The sequence below is a fragment of the Vidua chalybeata genome, chromosome Z (assembly GCF_026979565.1).
Source record: "Vidua chalybeata isolate OUT-0048 chromosome Z, bVidCha1 merged haplotype, whole genome shotgun sequence".
Lineage (NCBI taxonomy): Eukaryota > Metazoa > Chordata > Aves > Passeriformes > Viduidae > Vidua > Vidua chalybeata.
In genome coordinates this window covers 24,616,436-24,632,547 of record NC_071570.1, presented here as the reverse complement: position 1 = coordinate 24,632,547, position 16,112 = coordinate 24,616,436, and the positions used below count along the sequence as shown (strand labels likewise).

Below are 16,112 nucleotides of genomic sequence, written 5' to 3'. Positions count from 1 at the left end.
ATACCTTAATTGCTTAACAATTAGCACTTATGACCTGGATTGGTTACATCATTCAGAAACAGAAAACACATCTTACTTGTGAGTTACTTTCATTGCTAAAGCCTGAAAGATGCCTATGTTTTCAAAGATTTACTGTCAACTAAATTAAAGTTGCAGGCTTGATGTGAAAATTACTAGAGGAACTATGCCATATACAGGGCCAAGGATGAGTCCAAGCTACAAATGAGTGGGAATTGCAGCAAGTCCCTTTCTGGCTCATCTGACTCTGCACAGTTTATATTAAAGCTACACTTCTACTCCAAAAATAATTTCTTTGTTGTGTTCTCTCTCCTCATCCAAAATATCTTTGAAGGCTTTTTCAATATGAACTTTCCTTTTGACTAGCAAATATGCTAGTCAAAAGGAAAGCATTGCTATGTAAATTAGTGTCTTCCATCTCAGATGCAGTGTATCAGATGGTCCAAATCATTTCAATAAAAAACAGCGACTTAACTCTTCATTTATCTTACAAAATGACTTCTTACTAATCTAATCCAAACCCATCCAAAGGGTGAGGATGCCATTAGCTACAGATCTTCCTTGATAGATGGATGTACTGTCTACTGATATTTCCAGTTAAGGATATCCTACATTCACTCTACATTCTCTTCTACAGCTACAGTGACAAGCCACTTCTGCTTGACCTGGATCTGCAAAATAGACTGATCAAGAATATAGAGCAACAATAACCTTCCCTAGGAGCTTGTTGCTGTGGTTAAACACTGTCTTTAAGTTCAAACACCTTGCCTAATACTTAACCCACATTTTCTCAGCTGGAACTTAAACCAACTACTTCTCATTATGGCCCTACTGATTAATATAAATAATTAAACCTTGTGACCTGTGTTTGAGGGGTGTTTCATACCAAAAGCTTAATAGCCTTTTTAAATTCTCTTTAAAAAGGCAAAGCACACTAGAAAGACCTCATCACCAACTGTTACCCATTTATCAAGCAGATTTTAGATGCATGTGGTGTTTTAAAGTTCATAGAGTGCTAATTCATCTAATCGTTTCACTCTGGTATATGTGTGCTGTGACCCTGGCTTTCTTACTGGCTGACATGACATAGTCCCTGTAATCCCTCTAAGATCCAAGCCTCTCCTGTTTATAAAATCACATTCATTTAACCATACACATTTTTCAATTACACGAGAGAAGGGAGAAAGCACCCCCATCACAAGTTCTCCCATCTTCAAAATGGGGAAGGAAACATTTTAAAACCACTTTCAGTTCATTTTTTTTCAGATGGAAAGCACTCTACATGTGTGAGGTATACAAGGTGTCAGCAACCTCACATAATGTTATATGGGTGTACACAGATCTATAATGTAAAACATACAGAACCTACAACATACACAGGTAAGTTAGAATGCATAACAACATGTTAGTTGTCAATTTTGGAATACAAGACTTTAGCTATATACAAAAATTCCCTTATTCAATGGTGAAATTGCAGTGGTAAAATGGTACTCCACCTCTCCACCTGGATAAGTTACTTCCTGGGTAAACATAAGAAGTTTTTCGTGTGCTTTCTTCCACACAAGACAATGAGTTACACTGGTTACAGTACTTCTGAAATTACATGCTTAAAAGTAAATGCCAAGACAAGCAACACAGAAATATGAGGAAAACAGAGCTCCCTCACAGGCAGGAATTGTTACAGTAATCTGGATGCCTACATAAATGACTGTAAAAACCAGATGGCAAGTTGTTTATAGAAATCTTACAGCTACCCCAAGGGCTTCAATGGACATGTAATGCTTATTTTTCAGACCCATGTACACAAATACACTTATATTATTTAAAGGAGAAGAGATGTCTACATTCTTCAGAGTAAATTAAAAACACTAATTACAGACAGCTTGTAATCCTCACAAGCCATTTCCAGGATACTAAGATGCAATGTTGTAGTGTCTTTTAAAGAAAAGAAAACATACCTCCATTGGCAACTTCAAACTTTACTCCAAATTCTCCTCCAGGTCCTCCAGGACTGTGGCTAGCTGTTAGGATAATTCCACCAGCGGCTTTGATCTTTCGGATGATACATGAAACAGCAGGTGTGGATAAGATCCCATTCTGTCCAATAACCAATCTGCCAATCTACATGGGAAAAAACAAGCCAAAGTACTCTGAACAGTACTAAATTTCTGAAAATTAGTATATAAACACACAATAGGCATATATGTACAGGATAGAAGTGGTAAAGTCTTGGTACAGAACATAGTCTTTTGCAGAGAAATATCCATGAGTTGGCTGCATGCTAACCTGGAGCACTGACAAAAAATACTGTAACCTGGCACCGTTTTTTAACCCCAGTGGCCGGGATGTGACAGTAAAGCAAGAGCACAGTGATGATAAGGATTTGCAAAGCTCCCAAGCATAACACTAGGCTATCATCCTGCTACCAAAACTTGCCGGGTAAACCCACAAATCAGCAAATAAATCCTCTCAGATATTAGTATAGTTTATGGCTGACCCAGTGGATGCATTTGCAGGGCTGGGGCTTTAATAGAAAAAGAATAGAAAGCAAGCTGCCTTTCACGGAACAGCCTTTCAGTGTAATCACAAGTATCACTCCGCATTAGGAGTGATGACTGGTTAGTGACTTCTATTGCCAAGACAGCCTTGGATGTCCTACCCCACAGAAAGCACAGCTCCTCCTTCAGCTATCAATGATTCCTTGGTTATTCCAAATGAACAGGTTGTGTTTCCCAGGGCACAGCTCAGCAGGGGAAGTTCCCACCATTCTTAAAATAAAAAAAAAACCCTTTCAGGCAGTGTTATTAAACACTGACTCAATATGCTTGGTATTATGTGCAGTTCCACTGCAAGGTTCCAATTTCAAAACCATGCCTTCATCCCCTACGCAGATACTACAGTTTCAGTTTAACATAAATAATCGAGAAGCCAACAAAAAATGTATTTACAAAGAAATACAAGAGAGTTCCAAATTCTGGGGAATGCAAAAGGAAGACGCAAAAGAACAAGGGGAGAAGGGGAGGTTAAGTGTTACAGATTAGAACTGAGGCAGCTGCATATGGAGCTTAAAAGGAAATTGTCAAAATCTGGAATTTCTTAATAACATCAATATTTTAAAAAATCAAATAAACCCCCATCACCACCACCACCACTACTGAGCAGTAGCTTGGGAAGGGGCAGGGCTGTTAGGGGAGGCAGAAAGAAAGGCAGAACACTGAATCCCTCCCACTCCCCATCTGAAAGCAGACTGGGAATTGAACTTCAGACTTCATTCTCTAGTTTGAAGGAGATTTGATAGCTCCACAGTCTGTTTGGCGAATCAACAGCACAGGAGGTGTCACTACCTGCCTCCTGTCCATAAAGAGCTGTTCCTTCATATACAGATGACCTTCTTCTGGGCACTCAAGAGTAACATTAATGGTTACTTAAAAGTGTGGGTTCAAATAATTTCAGAAGAGCAAAGGATTAGGAGATTATTTAAACTGCTTTTGTAAACTATTTTAATTTCAAAAATTAGGATTACAGAGATATCAACTTCTACCATAAATTACTTTTTTGATAATTTTCACCAATCCCAAACTATGCCTAGCCATTTCTCTTTCAGTAAGAATCACAGGATCTGCTTCTGAATTTTAAAAAATGTGCAGAAAATGCACTCTTCTATCTCAGATTTCTACCTCAAGCTCTGATGAAAGAATAATTGTCTACCTGCTTCTCTTTTCAGAGTTTTTGCAGATAATTCTGAAGCTTATGGAATGTTGCTAGAAAACAGGAGAGCCAATAAGCTAAGAAACAAATAAAATATTATCATGAAAAGAAAAATATGATTTAAAAAAACTTGAAATTGTTTGTTTTGAATATTGTCCTTCCCTTTTTTTAAACTATGAAGCATGTAAAAAGCTAGAGCAATGACTCAATCTTCCAAATACAGCTGAAGAAATGGGTGCCAGCTTTTAAAACAGTATTGTGTATGAATAAACAAAAGGAATATGACAGCAATAACATTTTACAAAACGCTTGAAAACAACACTCTGAATCTATCTGGAGGTACTCAAATATAAACATATTTACACTTGCATGCAGGCTTATCACAAGCATGGGTTTGGTATTTCTAAATCTAAAGTAGTGAATTTTAAGTTTTTGTCCTCATGCACATCACTGCATTTTTAAAAGTTAGTAGAATACTTAAATTATTCACAATGCACAAATTATCTAGGACTATCTCTTTGCTATATTTCATTTCTTCCCATTCAGCACATGTCGCACAAACCTGTTTTCCCATTTTTCTGGATGCAAGATATTAATATAAATCTGAGTAATTTGATTTGCCTTAAGCACTTGTCATGAGGCTACTACTTCTGTACTACTTTGAAATATTATTTGTTATGCTAATTTCTGTACTATAGAAATATTGCACTATTTAGTATTTTAAATAAAGGATCCTACAAATCAAATTACATAAATGATGCAACAGTATTTTATTTGCAGGGACTACTAAAGTTTCACCTTTTATTAAGGTCATCAGTGGTTCTACAAAGCTCCCTGAGGACAGTTCAGACCTTAGAGGCATAAATGTGCTATCCATCTTTGCGGCTTTGATTTTGCAGGAATGCACAAGGTCTCCTTCTCTTCTCAGAATCTCTTCATTTTGAATCAAATGCTAAACTAGCATTTAATTATTTCTTTAATTAATTTAATTAATACCTGTTTTTACAGACTTCTGATAATCTGACCTAAAACAGTAACCGAACTCTACCCACATACTGGGTCACAATTAAAGTTCCAGTAATATCCTTCTGAAAATCTTGGACAATTTCATAGCATGGAAAGATTATCTCTAGAATTAAAAAACTTGCATGGCTACAAGATCACAGGTATGTAATATCTCTTCTAGGACTGTGTCCCTATGCCACATTCTATTTTGTCCCTGTACTTTTAGTAACAACAGCAAAAACAAAGATCCTCAGCAAATAGTTACAGCTGAAAGAATAAAGTACCATAACAAGTACTTTACAAGAACACTTTACAAGAGCACTTTTATGCAATATTACCACTTGCAGCTGTGCCTTTTCAGACGATTCAGCTGATTACCATAGAGTCACTTAATGCTTTTTAAAATTATTTTTCCCAGTAATTTCTCACATGCCTTGGTCAATTATACTTGAAAGAACATGAAGCAAACACATTACATCCTGAACAACTTGGGGCTGTGCCTTTCTGTATTTTACTGTTGTATCCTAAAGATGACTGAATACCACACTCAGTGTAGAAGCAAATAAATATCACAAATACACCCAGGGAGGGAGGGAAGATTTGCATGAAAGGCCATAGAAGACAGCCAGAAAACTCAACTCTCTGCCACCTCAAACTTCTACAGCATTAGTAGCAATACCCTGAAGTCTCTCTAGCATGTTGTCATGACTTTCCATATTCAGTGTAACAGTGTTACAGCCTTCTGATCTGCCCCTGAGATTCACAAATAACAGCTTGTCATTTAAATGTATCCTAAACTTTCCATCAAAAATGAGACACCCCATCCAGTTGGTGGGTCTAATGGAATATTTCCATCTCATACATAGAGGAATTGTATTGCAGCTACTGGAACCTTCTACCTCAGTTCTTCCAGACATTAAGTTTGACAGACATTACTACCAGCACAACACAGGTGAAAAGGGAAATAGACCCTTGAATACTTTCCTCCCACCTCCACTTTGTCAAACTGCTTCCTGCAACCCAGAATGGTACAGGACCTCTGTCTGGCCTTCCTCACACTCCCCCACCTGCCCATGACATGCAGTCCCTTACCCAAATGTGTTTGTTATCATCCCAGCTGCGTGCCCACTGAAGGGTAACCCTGGTCACCCTTGGCTCTGAACAGACGGAGTTGGTGGCACATGTGCTGCTGGCAGCTGCAGAGTATGGCCCAGCCTGTAGCTGCTGCCACCACGGGAAGGCTGTGCAGGCTGTAGCTGTGGTGCATGTACCTGCAGCCCAGAGCTGGAGGGCATGAGCCAGCAGCACCGAGGATGAGTAGAAGGCAAGCCAAGCCAAGCATCGGCAGCTGACTGAGCAGGGGACCTCATCTCATTCCTTGTACTGAAGCCTACGCCAACCGTGCTAGGCTGTTTAGCACAGGGGGAATGTGGGATGAGTCACCAAGTTAGAACAAGAGGAACCTAGCAACTCTAAAGGGCAATCCATTTACAGATGATAATAGAAAATCACTTTTATTTTTGTCCTCAGCCAGCACAACTAGCCATGGCTCTCGGTATGTGTCTTCCAGCAAGGAGATTAAAGTTCAGTTTATCAGCACTGCTGGCACTCGGGGCAGCTGAATATTTTCAATGCACCTTTCAAGCCTTCTCCACGTTTCACCTGATCCAGCCTACATTAGTTCACTTCTTGCCCTTGATACCAGCTACATGCTTTCTCGTGATATTAACCTCATTCAAAGTGACAGATCTTTGCTTTCATGAATCTTCTCCTCTCCCCCTATTTATATAGCACAGCACTAAACAATGCTATAAAGAAGATTTACATATTTTCCCAGCAGGTGTATTTTAACAGCCAGAAAATAAAACATACAACTAGCACTAATGAACTAAATGTGAAACTTACGCATTTACATTGCGCTTGAGAGAAACAGGGTTGAAAGTGACCAGGGTGAAGATGTTAGAGAGGGAAGAGAGCATTAGAACATGGAAGTGGGAAGCCCTTTCAATAACTCCCTACCAGCTGGGCTGCTGAATTTCTGAGGACTGTGTCATTAGCAAGAGAATCATACATAAATCCAGATATTTGTGAGAACTGTGAGCAGAAACGTTTGGGGTTTGGCTTCAGAAAGCACTAGGGAGAAACTGTTTCTAAGAAACTTGCAGTAACTTAAGAAAGGGTTGCTGCATTATTATTACAGCAAGGTGTCAGAATCATCTCAAACTGGAAATCTCCTGAGGTCAGAAAGATATTCCAGCAAGATGGGGGGTGTGACAGAAGCAGTAGGACAGAGGCAGGCTGACAGGAAAAATTAGTCAGTGTAACTTGGATGAGAAGCCCCTGCTTTTCTAAATCCTAAATTTCTTCAGCACCTCAGTTCTTGTGGCCACCCTGCACTGAAACCCATTCTTGCAACTCCTACCAGCATGCGAGGACCTCAGACTCTGCAGGGCAGCTCCTGCTTTAGCTGTTGTTGCACTTTTCCCCACCTGGTCAACAGGTACAATTCCATCAATGAGACTGTCTCCACTGAGCTACAAGGGCAATGGGGCTAGGGAGCAGCAGTTGTCCGTGTCTTGTCCCAACTCTCCACACACCAGTCCACTTCCTCTGCCCTACACTCACTCCCTGCATGCCCCCTTCCCTGACACTGCAGATGGAACCACTGTGCTAGTCTCATCACTGTCCCTACTTTCACCAGTGTCCCTCACAGAGCCTTCTCACACCCTGGGCCACACAAACCCTGGCCTCTAACAAATCCCTTTATGAACAGTGATTTTGCACTAAATAGACAGTATGTAACATAGTCTCTGAAATCTTAAGGCATCTGCTTAATAATATCGGCATCTGCTTGAAATTATCAGCATGTTGAGAACATGCTTTAGAAGTAAATTTAAAATATTCATTATTCATACAAGACTGGTTGGTCTTGTATGTGACAGTAAATCAGCAGGGAAAAATCAAACACATATGGAGATTAATTTCAAAGTTGAAAGATCTTTTGAAATGAATGCCTTTAAAGTACTGTGCTTTTGAATAATAATAAAAAAAATCCCTATTAAAAATAACCCCGATAGAATTATAACACTCCTTTTGCCAAACCTAGAGGATCAGTAGGCATCATAACAAGAGATAGCAGTTTCAACCCTGCTTTGAAGTGGGAACTTCAAGCCTGCATTATGTGGTGTTTCCAGCCTTCGTGTACATACACATCCACACATGAATGTGCATGTACCTAGCAGAAGACATAAGTTCTCTTCCTCAGTTCTTTCCTGCTTCCAAAACTGCACAAAAAAAATTGTATCCTGTCTGACCTGCGGTTTCTGCCACCACTGTCCTCCTGCATTTTATAATTTGTTAGTAAGTGACCAATAGAAAAGAACTATTATTTTCCTAAGGTTGTGCATAAAATGCTGAATTCCTCTTCCTTCAACAGTACCATTTTCCTCGAATTAGTTTTAAAATCTCCTGAGCAGCAGATGCTTGTCTGATACCTTTGTTTCCCGCATACTTAAGTTTTACCGCTGCTACATTTTCTCCTGCAGAGTGAGCCCTATGTTTCGGCTCCCATGCTTTCCTCCTTCTAAAGTAAGGTGTGAAACAGTACGGCACGGCTTCCAGAGGTTGCCACCACCCCGATGGAGCCACCACCTCGCCAAGGCACAGTGGCACAGCCCAGGGACGCTGGAACGGGCACGCGCGGGACTGGCCAGGGCACCTGACGCGCGCAGCGCTGGAATACAGCCGTACGCGGGCTCCTCCGCTTTATCTGTGCCTCAAGCGCTATCCGGGTGATGACATTGGAAGTTCTGCCCCGAGCATCCCGCAGGAGCGCCGGCGCGGGCAGGGCGCAGGTGCCGCTGCCAGGGACGGGGAGCAGGGGCCGCCGAGGGGCGGCGGGAAGGGTGAGGGGACAGCTTACCCCGTTGGCAGCGGCCATCTGAACGACGATCTCGATGGCCGTCTTGCTGAAGTACCTGCCGTCGCTGCCCACCACCATGGTGCAGCCCTGCCGGTCGCGGAGGTCGACGGAGGAGAGGAGGCTCTGCACGAAGTTGGGCAGGTAGTTGCGCTGGCTCTCGAAGAGCGCCGTGGGCCGCCGCAGGCCCCCTCCACCCGTCGGGCGCTGGTCCTCGTAGGGCGCAGTCTGCACGGTGAGCACGGGGATGGGGGTCCGCTCCATGGCAGCTGCCGCCCGCCCGGCTGCGGCTCCGCTGGCGAGCGGCTGCCCCGGCTGCCCCGGCGCACGCTGCCGAGCCGGCGCTGGGGAGCCCAGAGGCGTTCCCCGGGCGGGGCCGCGCCGGCTCGGCCCCCGGCGGCCCCCGGCCGGCGCCCGGCGTCGCGGGGAGCCGGGGCGGGCGCGGGGTGCGCGCCGCCCCTTCCCCGCCCGCCCCGCCGGGGGCCCCGCCGGCGCCTCGTCGCCCGGCAAGGCGCCCAGGGCTCGCCGGCTCGCTGCCATCAGCATGCGGCGGCCCCGGCCAAAAATAACTCTGGAAAGCGAAGCCGAGAGCCGCGGGCTCCTGCCAGGGATGTAACTGGAGGCAGCGAGGAGCGGGCGGGCCAGCGCTGCACACTTGCTCGTGGGGATCACGGTCTGTCAGCGCCGGGGCCCCGCCGCCGACCCCCGCCGGGCCCCGGGACCGAGTACCCTGGGCACGGCGACAGAACCCTCCGGCCGAGGGCAGCACCCACACGTAGCGGAGAATCCCGGCTGGGGTGAGACCGCGCAATGGTACAGGAGAGCAGGCAAGGAAATAAGAGAGCAGGCAGTTAAAGAACGAACAAAGAGAATATATATATTTTTTTTTTCTCTTTTCTTACTGTATTGCTCAAAAGCAAGGTTTTGGTATAGTAAGTAAGCTTAAAGAGGGGCTTGCTTACTGACCGTGCTGGTTTTTCTCTCCAGGCTCACTCTCTGTAAAGCCAAACATGAAGGAGCCTTTCCTTGTGATAAACTAAGGCATTTCATATAGATGTATGGTAAAGCTTAGTTCATTGACATGGGTTCATTCTGCTTAAATTAAATGCAGAGGTGGTGGCAGTAGCAACTGCGAAGATGCCTGACATTTCCCAGTATAAAGGCTGTGTTTATAGATGCTTGTGACTGTCAAACATCAGCTGAAATTTTCCATCCAAATGCTCTTTTCACACTGGGCCCACACAGCATTTTTTTCTGCCAGGACAACTCTCTTGGTAGGAGAGTTGGGAAAGATAGTCATGTAACCTTGATGTTATTCTTGTGCTTAGGAAATCCCTGTAGAACTGCACCTGACCAGGCAAAAATAGTTTTGTAAGGCATTTTTCTCATTTCTGTGAAGGAAACTGCTCATACACCTCTCAGAAGCCCAGTGTAGTGTTATGGTTTGCTGCAATGATAGGAGGTGGCCAGGGAAACATGGGGTAAAATGTTTTTGTCTTCTACAGAGACTGAGAGTCCATTCAGTAGTTCATTAAGAGACAGTGAGAGTGACCTGCTGAATGGTAACCAGAGGAGCTCAGTCATGGTTTTGAGCCCTATTTCTGCAGGCTTTTTAGTGGTTCATATTTAAGACTGTTTAAGACATAATTTTCTACCAATACATTTCTTTGGCAGGGATGGCTGCCATCACAGTAAAACATTGCTAGGGTAGGCAAGGCCCAACAGTTTAGTTTAAGCAAAGTAATCCATGTAAACAGATACAAGAATTCTAGCTCTGTTGACAGAATACCTTTATAGTGGGCCATATACTGCAGCAGAGGGCCAGAGCACATGCAGGAGAACAGTAATCTCATTTCTTTCATTAGACCTCCTAGCCTGTAGTCATGATTGTGGCTTCTTATATTGATTCAGAATGCATTTTAAACAGCAAAAGGGAAAAATCTGCCATGTGGAAAGGCCATTTCTCATATCCCTAATATTAACAAAGCACAATTTAAATGACGTAGCTGTATCTTAAATAATTTTGGGCACTGCCAGCAATGAAACCATGACATTGCATTAGTGTGCATTACTGAAAGCTGAAATAAAATCAGATAACTGGTATCTACCAGAGCAAGTACCCAACAAGGAAACAGCAACAGAGATGGAAAGCGTTAGAAAGAACAGATAAGATCCCAATAAAGGAAAATGCATGACCAAAGTAAGAAGAAATGTGATAGTCTTTGAAATAAAGAATTGACTGCATTTTTCACATGGCTAGAGGAAATGTGTTTTTCCAATGTATTTTGAAAAAAATATATCAATTTGAATCAATTTTTAAAACTCTGCAAACACTGACATTCTCAGAATGTATATTTTAAGAGGGACAATCAATGACAATTTTCCAGAATTGCTTGTCTCCACCACTTGTCATTTACGTACAGTAATGAAAAAGTGTATTTTACAGTATTTTCAAGCATTGCCTTCACAAAGGCATTACTAGAAATGTAATCCAAAAGTTTATGTAACTTCTCTTTCATTATGATTCTTGTAATATTTTGCAAAACTGTGTTGTAAAGTCATGCTATTTCAGGGGGACCTCAGGTTTTGTTTTAAAAAATAAATGCCAGCCTTCACAGGAGAAGTGCAAAGAATGAGGAGGTTAATGCAGAGAGCCTGAACATATTAGTACAAAAGCTGAAGAAAAGGAACTTTTTTTTTTACTTTTTTTAGTTCAGTTCTTCAGTTTTCCAGCACCCAGATTAGCATTATGTTGATACATTTATCCATGGGTAAGTGCTTCAATTTCTGGTTTATAGCAACGCAGTCCTGTTCTCAGCAGATGTCATTGAGAAGTGGAGATCTCTGTAAATGGCCAATACCACAGTGCACTGACTGATTACTGCTGTATATCTTCAACAAATGAATAATTATCAATTTGGGGTGATATCAAAAGTCTGGAATGTCTTCTTGGGAAACAACAGCTAAATGTATTCTTAGTATTACCAAACTGTGTTGTGAGTGAGTTTTTTAAAGGTTGTTAAAATAAAAACAGGCTTAATGGAGTGACAGGAGTGACAGTTAAATTAGTTCCATTTCCAACTAAAACAATTAGCTTTCTGAATGCCAATTTTAGAAACTTGGTTTGACATATGCAATCTAGTTCAGGAACATTTTCACCCCCTACTTGGGTTCTTACTTGATTCTTAAAGCTTTTTAATTCCTGAGCCTTAAACAGTTTACCATAACTCATTTGTCTTGTGACAACATAGCAGTGTTAATTACTTTAAAAGCTATATTTTTGTGTTTGCCCATCTTTTTTTTACCAGCATTGTACTAGTGCCTTTGTCCCTTTAGGTGCAATTTTTTCATGCGCTGAACTGAGAATTGGGTTGTTGCCTGTGTGGACTTGAAGCAAAGAAGTTTGTCCCATTGCAACAGAAGCCCTTTATAGCCACACAATTACTTCTAATTCAGTTGGCCTTGTGACTTGGAAGTGTCCCCTCTGCAAGATGGCAGAAAATATTAATGGATTTTCTTGAAGGCAGATTACAGAAGCCCAGCCCAGTTCTGATTTGATGCCAACGTACAGGAAATTGCCATGGACACTTCCTTTCTGTTAAGGAAAATATTGCAGGGGAATTGAACAAGTGCTATTAACTAAGCAAGTTTTGCCTTTTAAGTTCACAATTCATCACCAGTATAATATCTGAGTTTTAGATGGAAACACATTTTTACAGTTTTTTTCATGCAATATGTGTTCCAAATAGAAATGTGGATACTCAAAATTAATTCAGCCATTCCCCATGGTGCCATGTTTTGAGGTTCAAATTCTCATCCTCCACTGAGCTGGATACTCCAGTTCCTCTTATAGTGCAGTTATCATATGAGGAACAGCATGCACTTACTGTAAGTTGTTAACTTGAGCTACTGAAACAAAAAAGTTCTAAAAATACAATGTCAGTTTATTTAAACCACTCCAAAAATTGCAATTAAATTAATATATTGTTTTGTCTTTATAAATAAAATTATATATTTTATTTTGTATTATTATGTAATAAGAACAAAAACACTTTTAAACCCAGTGCTTCCAAATGGGGCATTTTCTGCTTTTTTCTTAAACTTGCAGTGATTTTGTTCAAAATGTAAATTACTTAAGAGTAAATAAATTAAAAGAGAAAATAAAATTGAAAATTGGTGGATATTTTGACTGGCTTTATCTGTCTTGTCTTTCAGTTCACAAATTAAAGCTTTTCCATGTGAGTATTTCTATTACGTTAGAAAAGGCAGAGAAAATGTATTTTATATTTTTATAATATTTTATAATAATTTTAATTAGTTCCCTTGTTGCAGAGTTTTATTGAGAAGTAGTATTTATGAACTTGTGGATATCCATCAAGTTCTTTTCTGGAAATTTTACTTAATCCCCAGAAAGGCTATATTTCACTACAACTACAAGTCTGTAATTACTGTGAAACAGGGTGATTGTTTTAAAGAACATTTTCACACAAACTTACATGCAAATTGATTTATGAAGCCCAAACAGGAAAAATGCCCTGAAAACATATTTCTCATAACTGATACCTGATTTACTGCTATGCCAGCAACTTATGATGTTGTGTAAGTCAGGTCTGACTTATAAAATTGCCTGTTAATCAGGAGAAACAGGAAGGAAGAAAAGATTGAGAGAAGTAACCAGGACAATCATCAATCATTAACCTAACAAAGAAAGCAACTCTTAGAAAAGGAACATTCTCCAAAAAGTCCAAAGGATGCAGAAAGTTTATTCAAATAGTTTTCCCCATTCTCGAGTGAGTGATACTCTCTTTCTAACTGAAAATAGGTTAGGTAATCTTACTTTATGTAAAATTGCAGTCACCACAATCTCGCTAGACTGTGTGACGGAGATAGATATGTTTTGTTTAACAAGCTGTTTGTACTGCCAAGTAAGCGCTGTGTTGTCAAGGCCTGATTTAGCAGGAACTTATTTCATAGACACTGTGGAAGGCTTACACTTCCATTTATGGTTATTTGCCAATTATGTCACCAGTTAAAAGTGGAAAATTTATCCATATGATTGTCATTCCAGCACATGATATGCAAAGAATAAAACACACCTTCCAAACTGTTCCTACTGCTGCAGACCTGTGGATTCCCAGTCTGATTTTCAGAGGTGCAAGAAGTAGCTACTGCCACTGCATCCAATCAGAGTGGCATATGACAAGACCCTCCAGGCTGTAATCCTCAGATGGCACAATGTTCTACAATGTTCTACACCTTACAGATACTGCCAACCAAATGGCCTCTTTCACATCATCACCCACTTGAGCACTGTGTGTTCCCGGCAAACAAATTACTTCAGGGTCTAAAGTCCCCTCCTTACAAGTAAGCGTGTTCTCTGTGTATCTCTGTCCTTCCAGGAGTGGAATTGTAAATTAAAATGAAAACCTCAGCTGAGACACAATGGTTTGATGCTGGGCGTTGGGCAGCGATAACACAGAAATGGGACATGCATTCTCAAATTTATCCTGCCTATCTATCTCCTAGCCCAGGGATGCTAGGTAGTAAAGGTTGCAGAAATAGTGCTGGTTTTTCTTGCTGTACTAATAGATTAGTACATGAAAGAGAAACTGAATTGATAGCAGAGATCTATTTTTTATCCATTTTAAAAGCCCATGTTTTTTAACATTAAGTCAAAGCACATGAAAAGTTTAAAAATACAGAAAGAAATGTTCCCACAACACCTCTTTACCAACATATCTGAAGGAAGATACACAGTCAACATAATGATTGATACAAGGATTCCTTGCCTTATAAATTTTGGCCCTCTACAACAATAAAGCAAGGGAATAAAAGCAAAATACCATCACTCTGCTCTGAGTCGTAGCATCTCTGACGAGAACTCAAAGCTAAAACTACTCAGGAACACAAACACAGAAACACAAAACAAACAAACAAAAAAAGGAAGAATAAAGCAGCATAGAAAAACAGCTCCTTCAAATGGATGAGGATTTTAATAGCAGCTTTATTTCTGAGTTTTTTGGGAAAGACACAATATGTTTAAGTCTCAGTTCAACAAACAAATTCACTGGCCTTTTAGAAAGCACTTTGACACCTAAGGATTAAATAGCCCTGTTTTAAGGAAGAGTCCCAGACAGAATTCTAGTAATTCTTTAGTAAGTGTCAACATCATGGTATAGATCACTTTGCATAGTTACTTAACCGTTTGCTTTGGGTTTTTTTTTTTTTTTTTTTTTTTTGCACCCACTGAAAAATAAATAGTTAATTTCACCATGCCATTTGTATCTGGTTCTGCCATTTAAGGGAATACTATTGGATGAAGCACTTAAGATTTTTTTCTCCTTTGAAGAATTCTTCTCTTTCTCATGTCAAGGGTCAAGTAATTTTTCAGTACATAGTCTAAATTCTACCTGACAAATTGATTCTGCCAGGGAACTTGTTTTATCTTCTGACAATAGCTGATGAAAGGAAGAAAATTTCTCACAGTAACATACCATGTCTACTGAACAACCTTTCCATATTCAAGTGACTCTGATTGTTTCTTGTGGAAGATTAGACAGACATGAGAACATTTCTTTAAAATTATAAAAATAGTCCAGAAGAAACCTTTCACCAAGGTCCAGGGAAAAATAATACAAAAAGAGTTAAAGGTGTAATTTCAGGATACCTCAAGAGATTTGGATCCATGTCCTGGCTAGCAGCTGAGGACTCTGGGTGATTGCAGGTGCCTCCGTGAGGTGTGGAAAGTGGTGGAGCAGCGCCTCCTTCTGTGGGCATATCTGCTCTCTCAGCCCCTGCAGAGCTCTGTCTGCAGCCAAAGTCTGATTTCTCTTTTGTAACATACCACACCTTCTGGCTCATCTCTGAAGAGTTTGCTCTCACTTCCTATGACCTGCAAGCCAGGAAGGGTGCTTAGTTAAGGATATCCACTAGTATGTATGCAGTTTGGAAAATTGTTGTCAGACAAACTAGCCTTTCTCTTTTGGTGTGTCTTCCATTCTTGTTTTTGCCTGCCCTTTCATCTGGTTCTGCAGCCCACCACTGCAAAAATTAATCTGTCATTGAACTCATTTGTACAAGTTTGTCTTATTTAGACCACAATGCTTTTAGAGAAGTAACACGCTAACTTAGTTACTCTAGAATTATCAGTTCTTTTTCCCCAGGATGCTCCTCTTGCACAGAAAGGAAGGGTTATTTCCACCTACCTGTTTAACTGAGGGTGCAGGCTTTACTTGCTGTTGTTGACTTTTGCCTGTTGGGTTTTACTTTGGGTCATATTATGTCAATTATACCAATTCCCATCCAGTCATTTTCATGGCTATATAATTAATTGGCAACACTGTCCATCCTGTAGCATCAGGAATACCTGAGGGGTGTGGGGAGGTAAAAAGAAAATCCCCACCAAAATAAAAAATGTCATGAAGACAGCACTTTGCACTCTGACCACTCTTTTTGAAGAACG

At 40.9% G+C, this 16,112-nt stretch overlaps 1 protein-coding gene across 4 annotated transcripts in view; it reads right to left on the bottom strand.

The window, feature by feature from the left end:
- Nucleotides 1-8,964, bottom strand: part of PGM5 (phosphoglucomutase 5) — a 69,106-nt gene extending 60,142 nt beyond the window's left edge. For 3 of the 4 annotated variants that reach the window (XM_053932633.1, XM_053932636.1, XM_053932634.1), the window contains exons 1-2: nt 8,654-8,964; nt 1,977-2,139 (exon numbers count right to left, since the gene is read on the bottom strand). In XM_053932633.1, the coding sequence (XP_053788608.1) occupies nt 1,977-2,139; nt 8,654-8,914 (424 nt within the window). In that variant the 5' untranslated portion in view covers nt 8,915-8,964. Of the gene's footprint in view, nt 1-1,976; nt 2,140-8,225; nt 8,292-8,653 lie in introns of those variants that run through there. The other variant, XM_053932637.1, reaches the window with a different exon arrangement.
- Nucleotides 8,965-16,112: the final 7,148 nt, after the last annotated feature.